Below are 22911 nucleotides of genomic sequence, written 5' to 3' on the forward strand. Positions count from 1 at the left end.
ATTACGTGTGAAATTAATATTTTAACATATCGACATTCCTTTCACAAAAACACATCACATATAGATATTCACGCGCGTTGGTCTCAACGAATATGGCGCGGGCGCTGGAACGAGAAAATGTGGTTTAGTAGGATTCGTTTTTGGAATCAGGTTCTAGTATTGGGTCGTGTTGAGAAGTTTTGAAATGCAAATTACAGTATATATCAACATAACCTTCAGATAAAGATGTAGAACAATGTTGTCATCCAGTTCAATGGCGAAATCTCCGTTTTTCACTCACTAATCACTTGACCAGTATCTACCAACTTTTCGTAGTATAGACCAAAAACCGTACCGCGAACTACCAAAGTTTATCCTATGGTGACGCCACGTCTGCATAGCCTTTTCTAGTAGCCTCGGTATGTAAACTTTAAAGTATCTCATGATTAGATAAGACAGTAGTGTTAGCCTTATTCCTCGGAGAAAAACAGGAGAATGGAAATATGGTTAGTGACATGTAATATAGTTATATATGCCTATAGTATGTATTGCATAATGATTAACTATATCTAATTACATATGATATAAATAGTTATAGGGTTGATTTTTCGGCATCATGCCTTTATCAAACCGTAGCTTCCCTGCCAATAATCCTACTCGTTTTTCAGTTGTTGTTTTTTTTTTTGAAACAGCAAGCCACAGCTGTTTCAGGACGCCACATTCCGCGGAAACAGCGATTGCCAGCCATTAACACCATACAGTGCCTATCTCAGAATTAGAATGCGTGAACATACGTGTACATGCAAACGAATTCAAGCAAATGGGCCTCACGCATCACGATTCATTCAAACATGCAAGCGAGTTGAAGTAAACAGGCACCACACATCGCCCATCAATTATGCATGCGAACGATTTCAATTGAACAAGCATCGCACATCACGCGTCAGGCATCACATACGCATGTAAACGATTTTAAACTAACACACATCACACATAAAGGCACATATCACGTTCACATAATCGGTCATGATGAGCCTTGTATGTTAATTTTGGTCGCCGGCTTTTTATAAGAATGGATTCACTGATTTTCCTATCTGGGTGGTCCTGCACTCTGTAGATGGGTGCGCTCTGTAGTCATCTACAGAGCACAAGACCACCCAGACAGGAAAATACGTGAATTCATTCTTATAACAAGTCGACGACTAAATCTTACATACAGGGCTCATCATGGCCGATTATGCGAACGTGATATGTGCCTTTATGTGTGATGTGTGCTAGGTTAAAATCGTTTACATATGTAAGTGATATCTGACGCGTGATGTGCGATGCCTGTTCAATTGAAATCATTTGCATGTATAATTGATGGGCAATGTTTGATATCCGTTTACTTAAGCTTGCTTGCATGTTTTGAATGAAGCGTGATGCGTGATGCCTTTTTGCTTGAATTCGTTTGCACGCACACGTATGTTCGCGCATTCTAACTATGAGATAGGTACTGTATGGCGGTAATGGCTGACAATCGCTTTTTGTTTAATATCCTGACTGTTGGTGTCCCATACAAACTGTGGCCTGCTATTTAAAAAGACCCTGAAAAATCGAGTAGAGTCATCGGCAGGGATTTTGGATTCACTTCTGCTAGTGTTTAGATAAAGGCACGTTGCCGAAATATCAACCCAACTATATCTCAATTCTCCAGTTTTTTTTCGTTTTTTTTTTGTTCTCCGAGGAATAAGGCTAACACTACTGTTGTCTTATCTATGTGAGTAATGTTCCTTGCTAATGCACTGAACAACTTGCGTGATTTATCTCGCGCTTGTTCTTACATGGATCTTATACCTACGTACATCAGTTTTTGTAATACCGGTTATGCGCAACTAATGCCGGTTATGCAGACCCGGGCCACAGAACCGGGATTCCTAATATGATATCCACCGAGCCCTTCGGGCGCTTCGGAGCCACGAATAGGGTCTTTGATGGTCTGTCCCCAGAGCCCTTGGGTGGGAGGGGGCGGTGCACGGGCCTCTGTACATCTCCTGTGTGCGCCACTGGAGGTACCTGAGCGGTGAATGCGACTCCTGAGCGACTAGGGTATCCTAGCAGTTTTCCAGCTCCCTTAGTGTCCGCAGTTTGAAGGGCAACAGAGGTCTTAACAGCTGTAAGGGCCCTTAAATACCGGAGTACTCCTGGCCACCAAGAAGTCCCGACTGAGCGGCCAGAGGGGTCTACGAGTTTACCAGAGCGGGCTTACTGAACTGCTAGACGCTGCTACGGTATTATCATAATTTTTGGGTGACAATATTTTTTGCTCCTCTCATTTGGTATGGTAATTTTTTGGACTTCACAGTTCCGAAAAGAGCTGCCCCAGGGTCTCCTGGAACCCTCGCCCTTGTTCCACACCCCATCCCCCCCCCTCCAAAAGCCAGACCCCAATAGAGTTTTCAGCCAAGACTTGTGACCCCATGCGTTTCTCGGTTGGGGCTGAAGGACCTTTCCGTCCCCTCTCAGATTTCCAATCGGTTACTATTAATACACATGACACATTGGTCCTCTCTCTGACGCCGAAGGCCCTCTGACCGGGATGGCTGACCATGGATCAACACGGGGCCACTCACAGACCCAAAAGGGTCCCAAGCGTAGCGGGTTTAATACATAGCTCAGGAATTCCAGTTCGACATATTTCAGCCCTAGAGAAAACGGGCAGAGGGACCCTGTCCGGTGCTGGTTCCTGACTGACACGAGGCTCTTCCATTTAGGCGCCTGCCAAGGAGGGGGGGGGGGCTCCGGTTCAGCACCAGGAAGATCCCGGGATGTCCGACATGTCCGGATGTCCGGTTCGCCGGGATGTGTACCGCAGCGAACCGAGTGAAACCGAGTCAGGGGTCTCGGACTCTGACGCAAAGATGGCGGCGTGCCCGGCTGAACTAGCAGGGTTTCGACCTCGGACGGGCTGCCCCACGACAGCCCTCGCGCGCGTGTGGCGTGAGTCCGTTCTCGGGCGAGGGAAGGCGCGCGCGTGAATGCGTTCTTTATTTGGCGACCGGGCTGTCTCGTCCGCCGGCCCGCCGCGAGCGCGGCTGCCGGCCGGACCGTCGAGCTGGGCAGCCTCTGGGCTGCCTCGTGTGTCCGAGCTCCGCGTCCAACCGATTACACATTATTATTCCCACATATAAACAGTGATTGAGCGGAAGCATTGTCTGCAAATTTGGCGGGTGGCGGTTTGTTTGTCTGGACGGGCTGTAATACCGGTCGGAGCTTTACGTCACACCGGCTGCAATTGCTATTTCGAGGCGGAACGCCTCTATTACGTATTCATCAGGCATTAGGTACGTGGGATGCGGTAGTGGTGTGGCCAGGACTCCATTCTAGGATAGAAAAGTCCAGAGATGAGCACCCTTACCACTAACCATCATCGCCCCTCTGCGGCGCGACTGCGCCCGTCTCGATAAACTCCAGACTCGTGTTGCTGAACCCCAAATCCTATACTTAGGAGGTTCTAAAACAGTAAAAGGAAGAAAGCTTGTCAGGATTGATGAAGTGGATGGCGAATACAAGCTCACGATTCTCCCAATTCATTCAGCTTTTATATCGCAAACCAGCTCAGTGACGTACACTCGGCTCCGCTATTAAGATGATGAATCAACAGTGCCTTTAAGGGCGGCACGTGCGTAGTGCTTTGCGTGACGTTCGGCAGGCAGTTGAATACATTCGCAGTGAACGTTTGTTTTTTTTGCGTCCTATTTACTTGCAGCCAGGAGTGCAGTCCCCTATTCGGTTGCAAGGGTTTCATCTCCCGCCGTAACTTGGATTGCAGCCTCCGGATTTGTGAAAAAGTAAGCCAAATTCGGAGAGAAACCAATTTGTCGGCATATTGTCACGGTACTCTTCGCTGTATTTTCGTCGCTCAGCCAACCGACTTATTTTGGTAAACCAAGCCCGTTTAAAACGCACCTAACTTAAGAAACCAACTGTTTGCAGACTGGGCCATTGAACGTGTCTCAGCAGGGAATAGTATCCGGATTCAGCTCATGAGGCAGTCCCCACCCCTCCCTCTCTTTAAGAGTAAAGACATGTTTAATTCAAAATTAGTCCCATTTGCAGGAGCGTGTGCAAGAATTTGCAATTGGGGAGAAGGAGGGAAGTCAGCAAAAGAAAAAGAAAATCACTAACAATATAAGTCATCGTGCCAGGAGCTTGAGACCTATATGCGCGCCTACCTGGAACAGACATCAAATCAGTCCGCCTTACACCTCAGTCATCAATTCCTTCAAAAAATGAGAAACCTTACCAACACTTAAAGTGAATAACGGAACCAAATACCGCGGATAATTTATCCATAGCCCGCAATACCAAACAGCAGGCACCCCGGCAAGTGCCTTTCACGATCACCGAGCAGCTACTGCCGAGTAACCAGCTATTTCCAATGCCACGAGCCAGGTATCAAAGTTTTGAATTATTTATTGCGCCTGCTGCCAAGGACGTGCTGACGCGGCGAACTTTGTGCGTTTCAACAAAACGTTGTCCATACCCATGCACAGTGGATACTGTAATATGTATATAATGTACTGATACAGCACACTGGATACTGATAATGTAACTAGGCAGCACTGTGCCGCATGACGTATCTCGTCGGCTGAGGCGGGCGAAATCGGCTCCGGTAGCCCTCTATCGGCCAATATCCGAACCACTAGGTTAAGGGTTGCGAAGAAGTGGGAAAGTCTCCCAACCCGCCGATCTCACGCACTGCTGGAGTTAAGGAACGCTGGACTTTATGACAGTGGCCGCTGCGAGCCTGGACTTTATGATTCTCCTCTGTCCAGGTATTTTGGACGATTTCTGGATGTCGCTAACGCTGGATGCTACGATTCTGGACTTTCTGACCACTGGACTTTATGAACTCGTTTCGCTTCACGTTTCACAAACTCGACGTTTCAATACGCATCCGAAACGCCGCCGCGCGAGCCATTGCGACTTTGTGACGTCACTGCCTATCGTTAACCAGCCGCCAGCCCGACCAATTTCTCAAGCTGCGATGATGGGCCCCCTAGAACAGCTATAACCTTTTTGATGTAGCGTACCGGACCAACATTTTGTATTTTTCGTAATCAGGAGGTCGATATCTACCAGTCTACGGAGTTTACAAAGAATTGAAGGAGTCCGTCATTTTTATTGTGATCTTTCATATTGATATATCTCCGGTGATAAGGCGTACCGGTCCAAGATTTTGTGCTCATTATACTCACGAGATTAAACTGTATCTGTATGCACAGTTTCAGGCCAATCTGAGGAGTGCGCTGAATCTGGAATATGGATTCGAATCTGGATGTGCATGTGATGCCAACTTCACGAACGTGCGATCACGGCCAGAGCACGAGCGTGCCGCTGGTTCGAAAATTGTGTGTTGATAAGCATTGTCTAACGTAGTACGATTACTGGGTGTTCGGTGTCGGAACCAGCTAAACTTCCGCGCCGATTTGTTCCCCGTTCGTGAAAGGGCATCGCACTTCACGAAGCGGTGAGGTGCTCATGCTATGTGATCCTGCCAGACAGGTGGAGGAACGTTTCAGATAGCCTGGGTGGCGCGTGTCCAAGCTAAATTCTCGATTTGATTTTGTCCATGCGTTATAGAAGAGCTGTTGGTCAGCATCTTCTGAAATTTCTGCATATATATATGAATGTATTAATATCAGTCATTTTACCATCAATAATATAACATTATCAGCAATATTACAGTACTAAATTCTCAGCAGTCTTTATGACTTGTGTTTGTGGAACTAAATATAGGTGTGCAGGCAAGGCTGCATTTGTATCACCATGTACAATGGCAACTAACCTAAGTTGTGGTTGCTGCCAATACTTTGCAACTAATTCTTCTAGTAATTAGATTCAGATGACAAATGACGAGGTATTGTTCTTCAGAAGTCAAATGAATGACTGAGCAGTAAAGCCAGGGTCTCATAGATAGTGATTGCTGGCTTGACGAGCAGATGCATAGGTCGTAATATAACAACAATAGTTGTATAATTTGCTTGAGATTATGTGTTTGATTGTGTGAATGCTGTAAATATTATTTTCAGTAATATTACTATCAATAATATTACTATCGGTAGTAATATTACACCAGTAATGTTACAGTACTATATTATATCAGTAGTAATATTACTTCACCAGCAATATTACAGCACTTAATTCTAAGTAGTCTATGACTAATCCTCATGGAACTAAATGTAGACACCCAGTCATGTATTGGATGTATATACATACATATATATATATATATATATATATATATATATATACATATATCGGATATTTGACTGGCCATTATTCATTGCATATGTAATCATGCTTGATAATTCATACTGCATACACAAAACATTCAAATAGTAAATCAATTAACCATATAACCAAAGCATGTCAGACCCAGTGAGAGCTGGACCAAGGATTCAATGAAAACATTTCTGTGGGTGCCATGTGAGATGCTCATGCCAAGGTTGCATCAGTGTTGTCCTGACTGATGTTTTGGCAGCATCGTCACATGTTGTGACCCCGTGTAGGCTGCCAGCAAGAAACTGGTGTGGGTGGGACACATTGGAGTGTTGATGAACATGTGAATATCACCTGGTCTTCCCGCATGTGGCAAGTGCTGTTTGAAGGCAACAGTATGTAATCATTGAATTAAATATAACATACTCTGTGAGGGAACCCATTGTGTGTTTGATGAATGCTTTTTTATAGTGTATCATTTACGTGAATAGTTTCAAGTTACTAAGTTGATTAATTCAATGCCATTTCATTCTGTATGTACCTTATTGTGTGATATGTTCTGATTTTGCAATTTGATAACTCCAAATTACCAAATATATGGCCTTAATTTGCTGCCATGTTTGTAACATTCAGAGCTCTCCTTCATGCACACAGGTCTGTTCTGTAGTAGTATCAGTTAAATGTGTGATTGTGTCCTAGCTGCATGGTATTCTTTCTGTGGCTGATGTTTATATACACACACACATATATATGTATATATATTGTCCTGATAGTGTCCCACACCTGTTACCATATCATCCCTTGTTTATTTGGTCACAGACTGACGGAAGCCGGCCGCCATGGATACACCGGAGCCGCGTCACTCCAGCAGTCGGCACAGTGACCTGATGGAGCGCACACTGCAGCGGCTGGACGAGGCCATCCAGAGTCCGTCGGCCATCCTCAGGACGCGCCGCTCCGTCTCCGGCCGGCCCACCAGCCGGCGCTCACGTGGGTTGCAGCAGTGCACAGCTGTGTCGCACGCGGTCAGGTTACAGTGTGGGAGGCCCCGCCACGCCAGCCTCGCCAGATGGCCTCTGGGCGCAGCAAGACTCTGTGTCCACATGCGTCAATGTTTTCAATGTAGCGCACATTGACCACATACCTGCTTTGAATGGCCTAGCAGTGAGTACGGGTCCCACTCGCGCCATGTGATGCCCCCGGGGATGCGTTGCAGTGGTGTCCAGGCGAAGCGGCCTGGCGGATGACCTGACTATGGACCTGACTTCAACCGCGGTCGGCCTCCGCCAGAGTGAGTGCTGACCGGCCTGGCATTATCTGATGTACTGCCCTACCCCTCCCCCCGGAACTCGGGTCACGTAAATATATTGACTTGTTGTGGAGGAAATCGCGCCTGGCTTGTGGTATTGAACTCATTACAATGACTGAGGCATAAGAGTTTGTGGGTAATTAATTTATGCAGTGCCTGTGGTGTACTTTCCAAACACTGGTACGTTCAAACAAGATCTGTCTTTTGCGCTTTCTAAATCGTAGTAGAACCCATGAGGTTGCCGCGCTCACGACGGCTTGTTGAGTATTAGTGTGTTGCTGCATCACCTTACCCAGCAGACCATCGAAAACCATGATGCACCATTTAATTGTCTAACCAGACAGCCACTAATTGCACCATTAACCATTTCAGGTGCAATGTGTGATTTGTCTGTGATTGACGATTCCTTGCAAGAGGAAACGGAGATGACGATGCTAATCGATGAGGATCCCGGCGAAAAAGGTAGCCTACCATTGTATACGACTGGCATAAGGGACATTTGTAATGGATGACAATGTCAAAAACGGCCCCGCCCCGCAATGTGCCATGAACTGTGTGTTTGGTAGCATTTCAACCAAACAGCCACTTGTCTCAGAATAATAATATCGTCTCCAAACTACCATTCTCGGTGTAAACGCTGGTTTGAATTTGATCACGCCCACGTCAAACATCCAGCCTCCGGACTATGTCTTTGTGGAGAGTTTAGCCACTTGACCTTTCGCCCACTCGCCGTCTTTCTCTCCCTCTCGCCCACTATTGCCCTCGGGTGTGACCGCCGGCCGTCGGCAGCCGTGGCCAGTCTGTCGGACGAGTTTCTGGAGGCGCTGCAGCGCTATCCGGCCCAGCACGAGGTGTTCGAACAGCTGGACGACTACCAGCTGCTGACGGAGCGGCATGTGGAGCGCCTGAGCCGGCTGATCCGGCGCGTGCCGGCGCGCCGCGGCACCACCCACCTGCCCGCCACACAGCAGGTGAGCCGACCCGCGGCCCGGAACTCCGCTGCTCTGGCTCTGTCATCCGCCGTCGCGCTGTCAACAGCGGAAGTCGTGTTTGCTCACCTGCACGGGCTGCGCGCGAGGTGCGCGCGGTCTCTGCGCTGTTGTGGTCTCTGCCTCCTGGCGGTTCGGGCAGTCATAGTGGCTGGCGGAGCCCGTGTGTGCTTTATGTGATGTCGACTTCGTACATTCCTCGTCAGACCGCTGCGGGTCGCTACATAAGCTTCTTGACCCGATTCTGTTTGTCATATTGTGTTCTTCTACAACCCCTGTGCTTTTCTCACATAAGTTTGCACTTCTTTCCTACCTGCAAAGTTACCACCCAGATTCCTGGGGATTTGTTCACGGACATCTGGATGTGGATTCCTGCATGTTGCACTCGTCTCCGCGTTCGCGGAACCCCGTGGTTGGCTTGTGTGGCGTTCAGCCGTCGAGGCCGAGCGTCCCGGAGCCCCGGCGGCCACCGCCGGCCACCGCGCCTTGTGGCAGCACGGTCTGACTGTCCCCCTCGCCTCCCCCAGCTGCACGAGCACCTCTCGAAGGAGCGCAACACGTGGCGGCTGCTGGCTTCGCTGTACCGGGACAGGCTGCTGGTGCAGTCGGAGGACGTCGGCGCCATGCTGGTGGACGCTGTCAACAAGCCCCTCTCCGACAGCCGCATCGCCGAAAACCTGTTCAAGGGCGACACCACCGTGCGGCAGGTGGGTCAACGGGTCACTGGCGTGGGTCAGCGGGTCGCTGGCATTCCACCGGCGGGTCAGCGGGTCACTGGTCTCCCACCGGCGGGTCAGCGGGTCGCTGACGCCTCGCCTGTGCAGTGGTAGACTGCTGCTGCCGTCTTGTGCCGGCGGTGGTTTGCGCTCTCCTTAACAACGTAGGGGTCAGCTGGTGGTGGAGTGACTGCAAATACCGGACTGCGTAAAGGAAGCGACCGCGTGGTTTTCCGGGTATTGTATGGTAGACTGAGTGCAGGAAAACCGGTTGTAACCACGATCCGACGGCTCGAAACCGCCGGAACCCAGTTCCAGCGTCCCCCCCCCCCCTCGGCACGCTTTTCCTTGCTGTCCACTTTCTAGTCCACGCTGTTCGTTGAGCTGTCAAGCCCGGCTGGCAGTGGTTGGTGACGGCTAAACGCCAGCCGTTCCCCGCCGATCGGCCGCTGTGTGATCGCTGGCGTGCCGTGCGCAGGCTCAAATCGTGGTGGACTGGCTAGAACTGTGCGCCGCCGACGACCTCGTCAGCAGCTACATGGACAAGGTGGAGTTCTTCGGCAACACGGCCGTCGCCTGGGAGAATACATTGCACGCGCTGCAGGCGCCGGCGCCGCCGGCCGGCCTCACCGAGAGCATGGACCCGGACGGACCCGTGCGAGAGGGCTCCAAGCTGCATGACCTGGACCAGGTGAGAAGCGTCCGTCCGACCGCGGCAGCCTGCTGACAAAGGCGGCGGCGGCGTGACGGAACGTGCCCGTGACGTGTCGTGGCCGACGTTAGCCCGCTTCACTTCCCTGCCCCGTGTCAGGTGAGCGTCCGGTGAGCAGGGAGCGGTCCGGACGAGCCCGGTGACCCATCTGACGAGGCTGAAGGATACACAGAAGGGGATAAGTGAGCCGCACAGCCAGTTCGCTGGTCTGCACGAGGCTTGGACCGATGGTCGGGGCGATACCGGGGTCGGGGCGCCATAGCTCTGACCTGTGCTTGTGTCATGTGTGATCTCCACTCCGTGGCTGACCTCTGACCCTTGTGCGACCCCGCGTGACCCCGTGACCCCGCGTGGCCGGCAGGACGACGAGCGCCGCCTGCTGCGTTACATGTTCGTGCTGGTGAGGGCCGGCCAGATGGCGGAGGCCCAGGAGCTGTGTCTGAAGGTGGGCCAGCCGTGGCGCGCCGCCGCGCTCGAGGGCTGGAAACTGCACCACGACCCCAACTTCGAGCAGCCCTCCGTCGCAGCCCAGCCGGTGCAGGGCAACCGGCTCCGGTGAGTGAGACAGCCGGCTGGTGCGGGACGGGCGGGTGGTACCGGAGCACCCGTGCGGTGCCGCCCACCTTACCTTAGTCTGTCCACATTTTGCCATTTGTTTCTTTCCATCCCAATACTTGTGCTTGTGTGCTTTTCCTCGGCGAACATTTTTCAGTGCGTTCTTTTCCCCTCAATCAATTTTTATCCCTACCACCATACGCCTTCGATCATTCGCACCGGATATCACTCTCACCGTTTTCTCTCACCATTTTCTCGCTCGCCCGTTCTCTATCATTCCATCCCCTGCGTGCGGCATGATTCCATTTCAACAGTAGCCTTATGATGTCGTGCTGGGCGAATAGCTCCCGCGCCCGTGGTCCGTACCGCGGCCGTGATGAAGCCGGCCCGCTGGCACACCGTGACCGGCGCCGCTGGCTGTGCGCCCGTGGTCCATGCCGCGGCCGTGATGAAGCCTGCCCGTTGGCACGCCGTGACCGGCGCCGCTGGCTCTGCGCCCGTGGTCCATGCCGCGGCCGTGATGAAGCCGGCCCGTTGGCACGCCGTGACCGGCACCGCTGGCTCTGCGCCCGTGGTCCGTGCCGCGACCGTGATGAAGCCGGCCCGCCGACGCACCGTGACCGGCGCCGCTGGCTCTGCGCCCGTGTGACGTGACGTGACTTGCCGCCGGGCCGCCGCCAGGGATCTGTGGAAGCTGGCCGCCTGGCAGCTTTCGGAGGACGTGCGTCACGACGTGCACGAGCGCGCCCTTCTGGCGGCGCTGTGCGGTAACCTGGCCGTGCTGCTGCCCGTCTGCGTCTCCTGGGAGGACCGCGTCTGGGCGCACTTCAAGGTCAGCTGGCGCGTCGCCGGGCCGGCGCTTCAGGGGACTGTGGCGCGGGGCGCCCGGGCTAGCGGCCGATGGTTTCATCCGGATCGTGATCAGGGCAGGATAGTACGGTATGGCAGGCATGTGTCAGTGGCCGTCTCCACTCGACGGACATGTTCATGATGTGTCATTTTCCCCATCTAAAGGAATTCTCCATTTGAAGAAATTTAAACAAGTGCCAGATATGATAAACTAAGCTCACTTTCAACTATTAGTACACTTTAAAGTGGAAAAGACTGCGCTAGACGACATAGTTTCTCTGTTTAGTAAATGTCCTCGATACGTTATTGTTTGATGACAGAATTGTACATTGCACAACACTGATTGAGAGCCAACTGATGGCCGTTATGTCTGGATGTCGTGCCCATGAACGCCAGATATGAACGACTCGACAATTATATTTGTCTTGGCCTTGATCGCCGCATGACTAATGGAATGACATAATTTGAATGACGTTTGTATGACATGGATGCCCGGGTGACCTCGAAATAGCCCCCTGCCTGAAATAGTTTGCACATCTTCGCGGGCGTTTAGAACAGAAACTAACGGGGTTTAGATCTTATGGAGGACGGGGCTTTGAATTGCACGGAACGATCTTCAATTTGGCCATCTCAGTTGAAAACCCCATACGAATTGTGAAATACTCCCCTTAAAAGGTACGCGCTCTGACGGCTCCGTCACAGCAACTTTGTCGCCATTGTTCCCCTGCTTCCGATCATGGGATGTAATTTTTAAGCAGCCTGAGGCATAGCGATGCTCAGTCTGCGCTACATCATCGGGTGTTCTAAGGCTTGGTAAACAAGCGCTGACAGTGTCTTGCCATATGTCGCAAGACGCCCACAAGGCGTCAGTGAGCGCTGACAGTGTCTTGCCATATGTCGCAAGACGCCCACAAGGCGTCAGTGAGCGCCGACAGTGTCTTGTCATATGTCGCAAGACGCCCACAAGGCGTCAGTGAGCGCTGACAGTGTCTTGCCGTGTGTAACAAGACGCCCACAGGCATCAGGGGCGCCGAGCCGGATCAGTGCGCGTGACGCCGGCGGTCAGCTGGGCGGCGCCGCCGGTCGCCGGGGTCTGTAGCGTTCCGCCCCCGTCGCGCAGGTGTTCGTGGACTCGCGGGTGGAGGCGGAAGTGCGAGCCAACACGCGGTCACTGCGGGACCTGCAGCCGCTGCCGCCGCACTACCCGGCCGACAGGTCAGCGGCGGCTCCACAGCCGGGCGGGCTGCCGACGCTGACAGGGCGCGGTCAGACTGCTTGTGACGTAATAGCGTGTGGTCCCTTGAGCTCGGAACATGTAGGTTGCATGGATACTGCGAGGAACCACCTCATCGTTTTATATTGGGCAAACGTCAAACGCATAAGAAATCGATGTTAAGTCCTGACTTCTGATGTGTGATTTCTGTTCTCAAACTAATATAAAAGCTGGTAGTTGAATATATTGCTGCATCTTGAACCCTTTGTAAAGGGTTAACGTTTTAAACCTGATATATCGTGCTGCACATACCTGATATCCACTTTATCGCAAGTCAGCAAAGTTAATGTGAGCCGAAGTCTTCTTCAGCTTGCTGACGAGTGCCCACCTTCACGGGTGCATGGGTGCGTGGCATACTAATGCCACTAATAGTGAGTGTCAGACTTCAAAGCGCCATTGTAAGAGCGCGTGGCGCCGCCGCGTCTGACCGCTGGGCGCGCCGCAGCGGGTCGCTGGCCAGCATGTTCGCGGACGTCGCCGCGCTGGAGGGCAGCGAGCGCCAGCCCGACCCCGTGGTGCGGCTCTACAACACCATACAGCGCTGCGCCATCCTGGGCGAGGAGGCGACCATGGTGGCGGAGATGGCCGCCTTCTGCGAGGTCGGTGAGCCTGCGCCGTTCCGCCGCTGACGTCCGGCTACCCAGCACGAGCGGCTTCGGCCGCATCGTGTGCTCCGTGGCGCTCTGGAGGCTGCGTTGACCCCATGCTGTGACGCTCGGTCCTGTGCTCACCCTTGCCCCAGGTTAACCCTGCTGTGATCTGTGACCTGTGTTTGGCCTGTTTGGTCTGTGACCGTGGCCTCGAAACGTCGGTCGTCACCAGGAGCACGAGGGCAGTGAGCAGCTGCTGCGCTCGCTAGCGCACATCGTGCTGTTCGTGCGCCAGTGCGCCGGCGACGACGTCTCGCACGAACACTGCGTCACCGTCCTACAGGCCTACGTCGAGGTGAGGCCGGCTCCGTCTGGGGATGTGGCCAGCGTCGGCCGACTGCGTGGCCATGCGCCGAACGCAGTCAGCGGCGGCGCGAGGGCCGGCTTTTTGTCGCGCTTACTGTCATGCCGCATGAGGTATTTGCATTTAGATACACCGGTATTTGTGCATGTTAGCTACAGGCCGGGCGGGATTTTTGTCAAGACACCTGCCTTTGGTGGTCGCTCTCACTTGTTGCTTGGTTGCGACTTTTCTATGTCGAGCCGGCGAGCACCGTCCGCTATGGATATATGCTCGGCATGGATGGGCCGCAAGTGTCACTCGTTATTCCGGCTTCGACGTCTTATAAATCCTGAGGCTGAATTGGGCGTCTAGGAATTATGAGTACTGGAGGAGATTTTGTCGTATCACTGCTGAGCAGCCAGGTTGTCGCTGCCGCGTCGTTCCCAGATCGTGCCCGTTCGAGACGTGCCCAGCCTGTTTGCCTGCAACGCGTGCGTGCCAGCTTTTGTCTGATGGGCTGCCCGTCCGCTGTTGCCGCGTCGTTGTGAGGTTGCACGGACAGGACAGCCAGTGTGACGTTGCTGCTCCGATGTCAGGCTGTGCCCGTCGGTCAGCCGGTTTGCTGTTGCGGTGTTGATGAGCGTCTGTACGTGCTGGACAGCCGGTTTGCTGTTGCAGCGGCCGTGTGAGTTGGCGCCTCGTGGGCGGCCCACTGTTCGGCGCGCGCGCGCTGCAGCGTCCGGCGTGAGCGCGGACTGTGACGCGCGTCTGCGGCCGGCAGAGCCTGGTGCGGCGGCGGTCGGTGCCGCTGGTGGCGGGCTACGCCTGCCTGCTGCCGCCGGCCGACCAGGTGCGCTGGTACGCGGCCCTCCTGCAGACCATCACCGAGCCGGCCGAGAGGCTGGAGGCGCTGCGCCTGGCGGAGCGGGCCGGCCTGGACGCGCCGGCCGCGGCGCTGGCCGTGGTGCGCGCCGCGCGCCGCCAGCCGCCCGCCGCGCCCGCCGCCGAGTTGGCACCCGAGACCAGCGACGACGACCGGCGCTGTCTGACGGCCGTGCAGTGGCTGCTGTTCGAGCCGAGCCAGCGGCCCGACGCCCTGCGCGAGGCGAACGCCGTGTGCCGTCGCCTGCTGCTTGCCCGCAAACTGCCGGCCGCCCGCGAGCTCATGCGGCAGGTGAGAGCGGCGGCGGAGGAGCGGCAGGGCGTGGGAGGCGGGAGCGGCACCCCGCCGGGGACCGTGGGGACCGTGGACCGCGCGCCGAGCTGGCGCCGAGACCGCTGGTGAGGAGTCGTGGCGTGACGGTTCTGGGAGATTTGTGTTCCATGTGGCTTGTATGTTGATTTTGGGAATGCTTGCCGTTGGTTCCCAGCAACAGATAATGGCGGGAACCGCTTGATGATATCCTGGATATTCGGCGCAGTGGACGCCGCGCGACTGTGTGTGGTTGTCAGCGCTGGGCGGCTGACACCCAAACCACGCCGTCGGTGCAGCGGCACCTCTGGTGCGTCGCCGTGGGTAGCCGTTTTGAGCGCTGGCCACCACCTCTGGCGTGTTGAGCGTCGCGTGGCGGGGGTGTGCCGCGGCACCTGTGAGAGCGCTGTGCGCCGCTGCCGGGCCGGCAGATCCCGGACGACAGTGTGGCCACCGTCCTCGAGCTGTGGAAGGCCTCCTCCAACGAGACCGAGCTGCCACCGGACCAGGACAATGTGATCAAGGAGCACCTCTGCGTCAAGGCGTTCCTGGTGAGCTGGCCCCTCACGGCAGCGGTGCCGCAGCGCCGATGGTCCGGTTGACCTGGCGCCGCCGCGGGCTGACGTCGCGTTCTGTCGCGATCCGGCGAGTCTGGTACCGCTGTGGGGCGGCCCTTGCGCTGCTGTGGGGTGGCTCCAGGCGCCTCTGAGATCTGGCAAGCCCCGCCCCTTATGCTGTCATTCTTCAACAGGCACAGTTCGGCACTACCCTCGCGCGCGCGCGTGTAAGGATCGTTGGGATGCGGCGGTGTCCTGCTGCCTTAGCTGTCGCGTTCCCCAATTGTGCTTGACGTGCTGGACTGACCATAATGACATTCGTCCTCTCCAGCTGCGTAAATCGGCTGTGCCCTCAATCGCTCTCTGACGTACCTCTGCGTCTGCTAGCGTCCCCCAACGCCCCCGCCCGCCCCGGTACGCTGACGCCATGCCCCATCCAGTTGGGGCAGGATGCGTATATCGACTGGTCGGAGCAGTTTTACAACCAGCGGCCGCGCCAGCCCGAGCTGCGAGAGGGCGCCTCCTTCACGGAGACGGTGGCGCACGAGCAGCGGCTCAAGCAGTACCAGTCAGCCGTGGAGCGATGGGAGACGGCGCATACCGCCATCACCAAGGTGGGGCAGAGATAGCTGGTGACGACGCCACCGTTTTCCTGGGATGTCTGGATTGGCTGGCACTAGTGTGTTGCGTATAACACGGGCATAAAACGTCACAAGTTGTGACGTTCCATGCATAGCCGTTCATGACGTGATGTCACCCAGCTGAGTTTCCGCTGTGCTTGTGTTTGTGCTGGCCTCATGGTTGTAGGCTCCAGAGCCGGAGCGCTGCGTGCGCCAACGCCTTCGGCTGTCCGTAACGTCTCTGTCTCCGTTCTCAGACGACCACCGAGCGTCTGTACAATGTCCTCATGTTCCCCGACGGCGGGTGGATGGCCGACCGGCCGCAGGCGCCGGCAGCACCGCCGTCGGCCGTCGACGGGACCGAGGAGCCGGCGCGGCAGCAACAGATGGCGGACCTGCGCCGGCTGTACGTGCCGCAGACGGTGGCCGTCCTACACAAGGTGCTGCACAGCAGCCAGCGCCTGAAGGAGGCGACGCAGCTGGCCGACCTGGTGGCCGGGGAGGAGTACCAGCTGTACAAGGTACGACCGGGAGCGCCATCAGCCGCCTGCTGCGCAGGGCACGGAGGGCGCCGTAAGCGCCAGCGACACACGGTCGAGTGCGGTACCCGCTGTGCGAGATACGACCGAGAACGGTCCACCTGTGGATTGTACATCTGTGTACGGTGTCAGCAGTGAGCAAGGTGCGGACGGGTGTGGAGCATGAGATATGCAAGGCGTAGCCGAGTGCGTCGCCAACAGTGTACAGGGTACGCGTAGGTACGGGGTACCAGCTGTTCAAGGCATGAGGCCAGCGGTACGACCGGCTCCGTACCGGTTGCACTGGGTATGGATTGGTGCCGTACCAGCTGCGAAACTAGCGCCAAAGGTACTGCTGGGCGCCTAATTAGTAGTGCTGCGCGTACAAGGCACGGCTTTCGGACAATCCGCGGGTAAAGCCAGGACGACTTATTGGACGTCGGGTGACGGATGTTGGGTGTCTGGACTCCGCCGGGGTCGGCGGCGCATAATGACCTGTCGTGTCGGCTTGCCGGACCTGGCTGACGCTCGTGTGTCGGTTTGCCGGACCTGGCTGACGCTCGCGTGTTGGCCTGCTGGACCTGGCCGACGCTCGTGTGTCGGTGAAAACCAGTGAGCCTGACGCCGCTCTGATTGCCGCCTGTCGCCGTTCCAGGAGTTCAGCCAGCTAGAGCTGCAGAGTCTGCTGGGTAAGCTGCGCGAGACTTCGCTCGAGCTGCTTGACCAGAACCTGGACGCCCTCGGCTACCCGTTCCAGTGAGGCCGGGGCGGCGGCTCGACGGCGGCGCCGCTGGCCGGGACCCGCCGGTGCCGCCACGGCGACGGGTGCGTCCCGCGGTGGTGACACCTCTGTGTCTCTCGTGTCCGGTCGCCCGCACGCGGTCTGCTTTCCCTGCTCTCCGGGTGCTCAGGTGAACCTGTGGCGTTCCGGTGAACCCGTGGCGCTGAGGTGCACTCGTGGCGCTCAGGTGCATCCGGGGCGCCCAGGTGAACCCGTGGGGCTGAGGGAACCCATGGCGCTGAAGTGAACCCGTGGCGCTGAGGGAACCCGTGACGCTGAAGTGAATCTGGGGCGCTCAGGTGAACCCTTGGCGTCGGCGCGCTCAACTGGCTTGAACCACGCGGTGGCCTTCGCCGCATCGAGGCCCGTGACGTCATGTCAAAGTGCGCAGAATGGTATGTGTCGTGGGCGCTCTTCACACCGCTATGGCGGACTCAGTTTTTTGTTGGAATACACGGCTGGCTTATTACACTAGGCTCTCCCGACGTGATGTCTGTCAGGCTCTTCCCGGTTCAGAACAGAATAGCGCGACCTGTTCGCTGCGGGATCACGCCACGGCCGACCGACGTCAGACGAGCGCAGTTGCCGCCAGGTGCCGAGAAACCGATGCCGTCGGCGCGCTCTACAGTCAGCGCCGCGGGCGCTCCGGCCTAATGAGGATCAGTCGCCGGCCGGTCGGACGACCTTTCTTTTGCGTGCCGTCCTGTCTTGTAAACAGACGGCTAATGATGTCTGCCGGTGCTTGTCAGGCGGTGCCATGTCTGCCCTCAGCTCTGGGCACGGCTGCCGATGGCGGCAGCGGCACCACCCGCCACCCTCGTGCGGTACCCGGCGCCGCCGCGACGACAAACGACACGCGGGTGAGGGGCTGCGGTGTATTTCTGCGGGCCCGCGCGGCCGCGGCGTAGCCGGTGGCGCCGGGGCGACGCCGCACACACCCACGCCTCGATTGTACGCTTTGAGCTGTGGGCCGGTCGAGACGGAGCGGGGCGGGCTGGCCGTGACCGGCGGCCGACCGCGCGCCCACCGGCGCCACGCCGCGCGCACCGGGCGCCCCAAGCCTACCGACGGCACTACTGGAGCCCGGCCACTGGCCACCCTTAACCTAGCAAGAGTCGCAGGAGGGCGAGGGACGTCGCGGCGGGCCGGCGCCCGCGGCGCCGCTGGCTGGCGGCTCCTGCGCCGTATCTACAGTCGGCTGGGCCCGGCTGGGCCCTCCGGCGTATCTACAGGTGACGGCGGCAGCGGCGCGCGCCGCGGCCGCCACCGAGCCGCCCTCCTCTCACTCGCTCCCCCCCCCCCTCCGTGGCGGCCTCCTCGGGGTCATCTCCGGCGGCTCGGCCGGCGCATCTGCAACCAGGACGCGTCGTCAGTCGGCGCGCTCATGCGGCATTCGCTGACTGCGCTGATGTTCGCCCGCGGACAGCGGAGGATGGACGGCGAAACAGCGGGACAGCTGGGGGACCACGGAAGCTGATCCACAGCGACAACTGACACTGCCGCGGGAGCCGATGGACACGGACAGATGACACTGACAGAGCCGAGGACACAGCACAGCTGCAATTGATCGGGACCGATGGACACTGGTCGCATCACGTTGATACAACACCCCACGGATAGTGGTGTGGCAGGTGTTAATAGGGCGGTGTGTGAAATGCAGCAGAACAGACACCAGTGAACCAACAGTGCAACAGATGCCGGTGAACCAACAATGCAACAGACGCTGGAGATCCCACCATGCAACAGACGCCGGTGAACCAACAATGCAACAGGCGCCGGTGATCCATCAATGCAGCGGACGTCGATGACGCAACAGATCAACAGACTCAACAGGCGCAACATCGTACCAGACGCAACAGACGCTGCCAGGGCAAACTTGGGCGTGGCAGTCAGGTGAGGATGAACTTGCGAACAGTGATATTCAAAGCCGAGTCTCATTTTGCAAACCACGCGAAGAGATGGGGTGATGCAACACAGGTGTTTTCGTTTTGCAAGCCAGCTGACTCGGTCATTTCGAGATGTGACAGACTGGGGGGCTTGACATAGAGCGCCTTATGTGGTTTCAGCTTCGGTAAAATAGGCAAATTTCGAAGATTCCTCGGATTCCAACGCCTCTTAATAAACACACCCGACAACGCGTCCAAAAATAGTCCTGTGCATCCCGTCCTGTTCCATCGTCCCTTGCCAGCTCTTCTCAGTGAAAATCACATGTGGAAACGCAAGAACTAACAGGTGGTGACGCAGCCGGTCGGCGCAAATGACACGCAGCGCCGGTGAGGGCTGCTCAGTTCACAGGGAACATCGTAGTTTACGTGGCACCCAGGACCCACGGCTATAATATTTGTAGTGAAGAGGCGGACGATACTGTATACCGCTTACAGGAAGGCACGAGAACATAAGCGTTCTGAGGCGGCTTGGGACGAACCACACCAAACGTCTACACAAGGTCAGCATTGTTGTAGAGCATCACTCGGCGGCTTCCAATCGCACAGCCATCCACTTTTACAACAGCGCACGGTCGAGTCGCCGACAAGGCCTACTCGAACGAGACGGCAGTATAGGCGGCGTACAGGTCATCGTCTCATCCCGTTTCTCGTACAGCCTCCGCCGGCCAGAGGCCGCTGTTCGGCGGCGGCAGGCTGGGTCACTGCGAGGAGGCATCACCAGTGACGACTGATCGATGGCGGCCACACCACTGACCGATGGCGGCCACACCACTGACCGTTGGCGGCCAGATGGCGACGTGCGCGACACGCTCGGCCGCTGCCAACTGACGCCGGCCGGTTAACGACTGCGGTACGGCAGACCGCTGACCGACCGCGCCGGGATGTCCCCGTGAGAGGCCCTGCCGCCGCCCTGAGAGGATACCCCGTGAGAGGCCCTGCCGCCGCCCTGAGAGGATACCCCCGTGAGAGGCCCTGCCGCCCCGGGGCACGGCTCGATGCCACCACATGGGGAGGAGGGAGCGGGAGACTCTGTTTCCCGTCCGGTTTATCAGGATGCAACGCACAGCCGGCGTCCGACTCAGTTGCTGATTTATCGAGGCACAGAACCATGAGGGCTTTACAGAAGCAGAGAATTGCTCTCATATCAGTGATGCAACCAGAATGTGTGGTGTGTGGCGTTGCACTGGGGCTGGCCGGTAGCCGCTGTATATCAGCCAGCCATAACGGCCACCTGAACACCTTACACCTTCAGGAGGTCGCTGGCGAGCCCCGTGTCATGGCCGCTGTCAGCCGATGTATTTCGGGCGCATCGCTCACACCAACCGACTGAGTGGCCCTCATCACTCGCAGCGTCTGGAAACATTCATGTGGCAGCTCAAAGCCGGGCAGTTATCTTGGATCCGACCTTGATTACCAAGCCTCTCAACTCAGCCGGCCGCTCTGCTCCGTTCCTCCACGACAGTGTCGGGCATTTCAAAGGCGGGCGGCATCGCCATGACACCGAGGGACAAAAGCTGCCGTTGCCGACCGTATTACCGGCCGTGAGAGTTTTCGCTTTCAGACCACTACGCTTTCAGCGGAGCCAACATCCACCGCAGGCGGAGAGGCTGGGTTTACGACGGCGTCACGTGAAGCCGCGGTGTTGCCCGTACCTTTGTGGGGCTGACTGCATCTCCGACGGTACATATTTCATCTGTGTTCAGGACCGGGTCATGGATGGGCACCAACGTGATGGTTTTGGCTGGATATTGGACGACACAGTATCAATCTGTGCGGTGCCACCCGTGTCAGACTGGTTTCATTTCACGCTGCTAAAGACGTAAGGCAGGAACGTTTATCCAGGATTTGGCCGACATGTACAATAAGAGATGATGCCTAAGACCATGGCCTGTCCAGACATGAGATGTTCCAAACGCGCAGTGTCACCGGCGTCGGCGCGGCCGCACCGCGCCTGGGCCGCCATCCCGAACCGCGGCGCGCCTCACCATTTACGACTTGGTGACGGAGAGCCGGCGCGCGTTAGGCCGGTCGTAGTCCTCCATGCTCATGGAGCGGTTTCTGCCGGTGGCGCCGGCGCCTCCGCTGCTGTTGGAGAGGGTGCGGGTGCGCGGGTTCACCGCCGTCAGCACGCCCAGCCCCTTGCAGAACAGCAGCAGGGTGTTGGCAAACTTCTCCGGCTGCAACGGCACCAGACAACAACCGGTCTCAGCACGGAGGCGGCAGCGGCCAAGGCACTAGAGGAGGGACGAGCCACCACACCTCGCTGCAAGAGCGGCGTCGCAAGAGAGGCACGCAAGGAGAGCCAGTGAAAGTGGAAGGCGACAGCGACAGAGTCGGTGCGTTCCTCCATACGTCCGTCACACATATCATGCGTTGGTCCTTCCCGTGATACGATTGGGCAGTCGTTCACAATTGTAGCACGGGGGCAGCTGTATACGAGGGTGGTGGCCGCCACACAGGGGTGGTAGCTTTCACACGGGTGTGGCCGCCACACGGATGTGGCCGCTACACGGATGCAGCCGCTAAAAGGGTGTGGCCGCCATATGGGCGTGACCAACGTGCAAAGATAGCGTGCCCTGACTCAGCTCGTCTAATTCGTTTAGCACATTTTAGTACCATTGATGACACGTCGCCTTATTAACGGCTGCCTGTAATTAGTCTCGAAATAATGGCTTCAATCAAATTTAAATGGCTTGCTTGTCTGGTAAAATGCAAACGTTATTGCCACGTGAACGAAACCTCTCCATTCGCGCAACGGCCATAACATGAAAACGCCTTGGTTTTAATGAAGATCTGAAGGGCTAGAATAAAACCTTGCTTTTCCATGCCAGGTCCTCCTGATCGGCTTCCGCTACCTTCCATTGATTTCGTTCGTTTCAAGGAGAAACACTTTGGGATGGGAGACGAGGCTGCTCGAGTCGGGCTGGGACAATGAACATCCCTGAGACATAGGGGTCAGCGCTGCACAACATCCTGAGAGACAAAAGTTGGTTCTCCCTCAAAGACACGGTCCGCGACAAGAGACAGGAGACAGGGGTCAGGGGACAGCACTCGGAGCCGCTGACCACCATGACACACGGCGGCATCGGCCCCGGTGGCGTCGGCCCCGGCGTCGCTCAGCGCCCTGATCGCCAGAGGTCCCCCCCCGACCCCCCCCCCCCCCCGTCCCCTGTCCTCACGAGGCCAGCGGCGGGCTCCGACCGCTGACTCACCGCCTCGATCAGCACGTCCCCCACGTCGTCCAGCTTGATCAGGGACGACTTGGCCTTGTTCATATGGGCGTGCATGGTGTGCACGGTGTGGTTGTGAGATGCCTTAGCCCCCGTCACGAGGAGCGTGTCCATCTTCAGGTCGCCGACCAGCGCCGAGAGGTCCGTCCGACTGCAGACGCACCCAGACCGGGTCAGTATGACCTCCGTGTGGCAGGTCGGGTCAGCACGAGGAAGTGTTAGGTCAAAATAATTTAGGTCGGCGCGATGAAGGATGAAAGGACGCTATAACGATCAACGCCAACGCACACGATGATCAATAGTCAATGATCTAACACACAGCGCATTGACCAGCGATCGATCGACGCCGTAAGATACAGTGGCGGACAGTAAGACGCAGGAGGACACTGTGACAGGTGCACACCGAATGCGAACGGGTCGGTTCCACATCAAATCGTCTTCCCTACAGCTGAAGCGTGGCCACTTGCGTTCTGGGGGGGGACCACAGC

The 22911-nt window shown here is 56.5% G+C and overlaps 1 protein-coding gene across 1 annotated transcript; it reads left to right on the forward strand.

Moving 5' to 3' along the window:
* Positions 1-5344: 5344 nt before the first annotated feature.
* LOC119109428 (nuclear pore complex protein Nup107) lies at positions 5345-17716 on the forward strand. The gene is made up of 17 exons (XM_037233042.1): positions 5345-5491; positions 7063-7233; positions 7460-7534; positions 7925-8014; positions 8342-8523; positions 9069-9248; positions 9736-9948; positions 10331-10524; positions 11206-11356; positions 12494-12588; positions 13092-13245; positions 13469-13591; positions 14361-14753; positions 15203-15322; positions 15769-15942; positions 16206-16469; positions 17122-17716. Exons 2-17 carry the CDS (start codon positions 7083-7085, stop codon positions 17224-17226), a joined length of 2664 nt encoding a protein of 887 aa, XP_037088937.1. The 5' UTR covers positions 5345-5491; positions 7063-7082; the 3' UTR covers positions 17227-17716.
* The last annotated feature ends 5195 nt before the right edge of the window (positions 17717-22911 follow it).

The sequence above is a fragment of the Pollicipes pollicipes genome, unplaced genomic scaffold (genome assembly GCF_011947565.3).
Source record: "Pollicipes pollicipes isolate AB1234 unplaced genomic scaffold, Ppol_2.1 Scaffold_7231;HRSCAF=8579_pilon_pilon_pilon, whole genome shotgun sequence".
In the NCBI taxonomy this organism is placed as follows: Eukaryota; Metazoa; Arthropoda; class Thecostraca; order Pollicipedomorpha; family Pollicipedidae; genus Pollicipes; species Pollicipes pollicipes.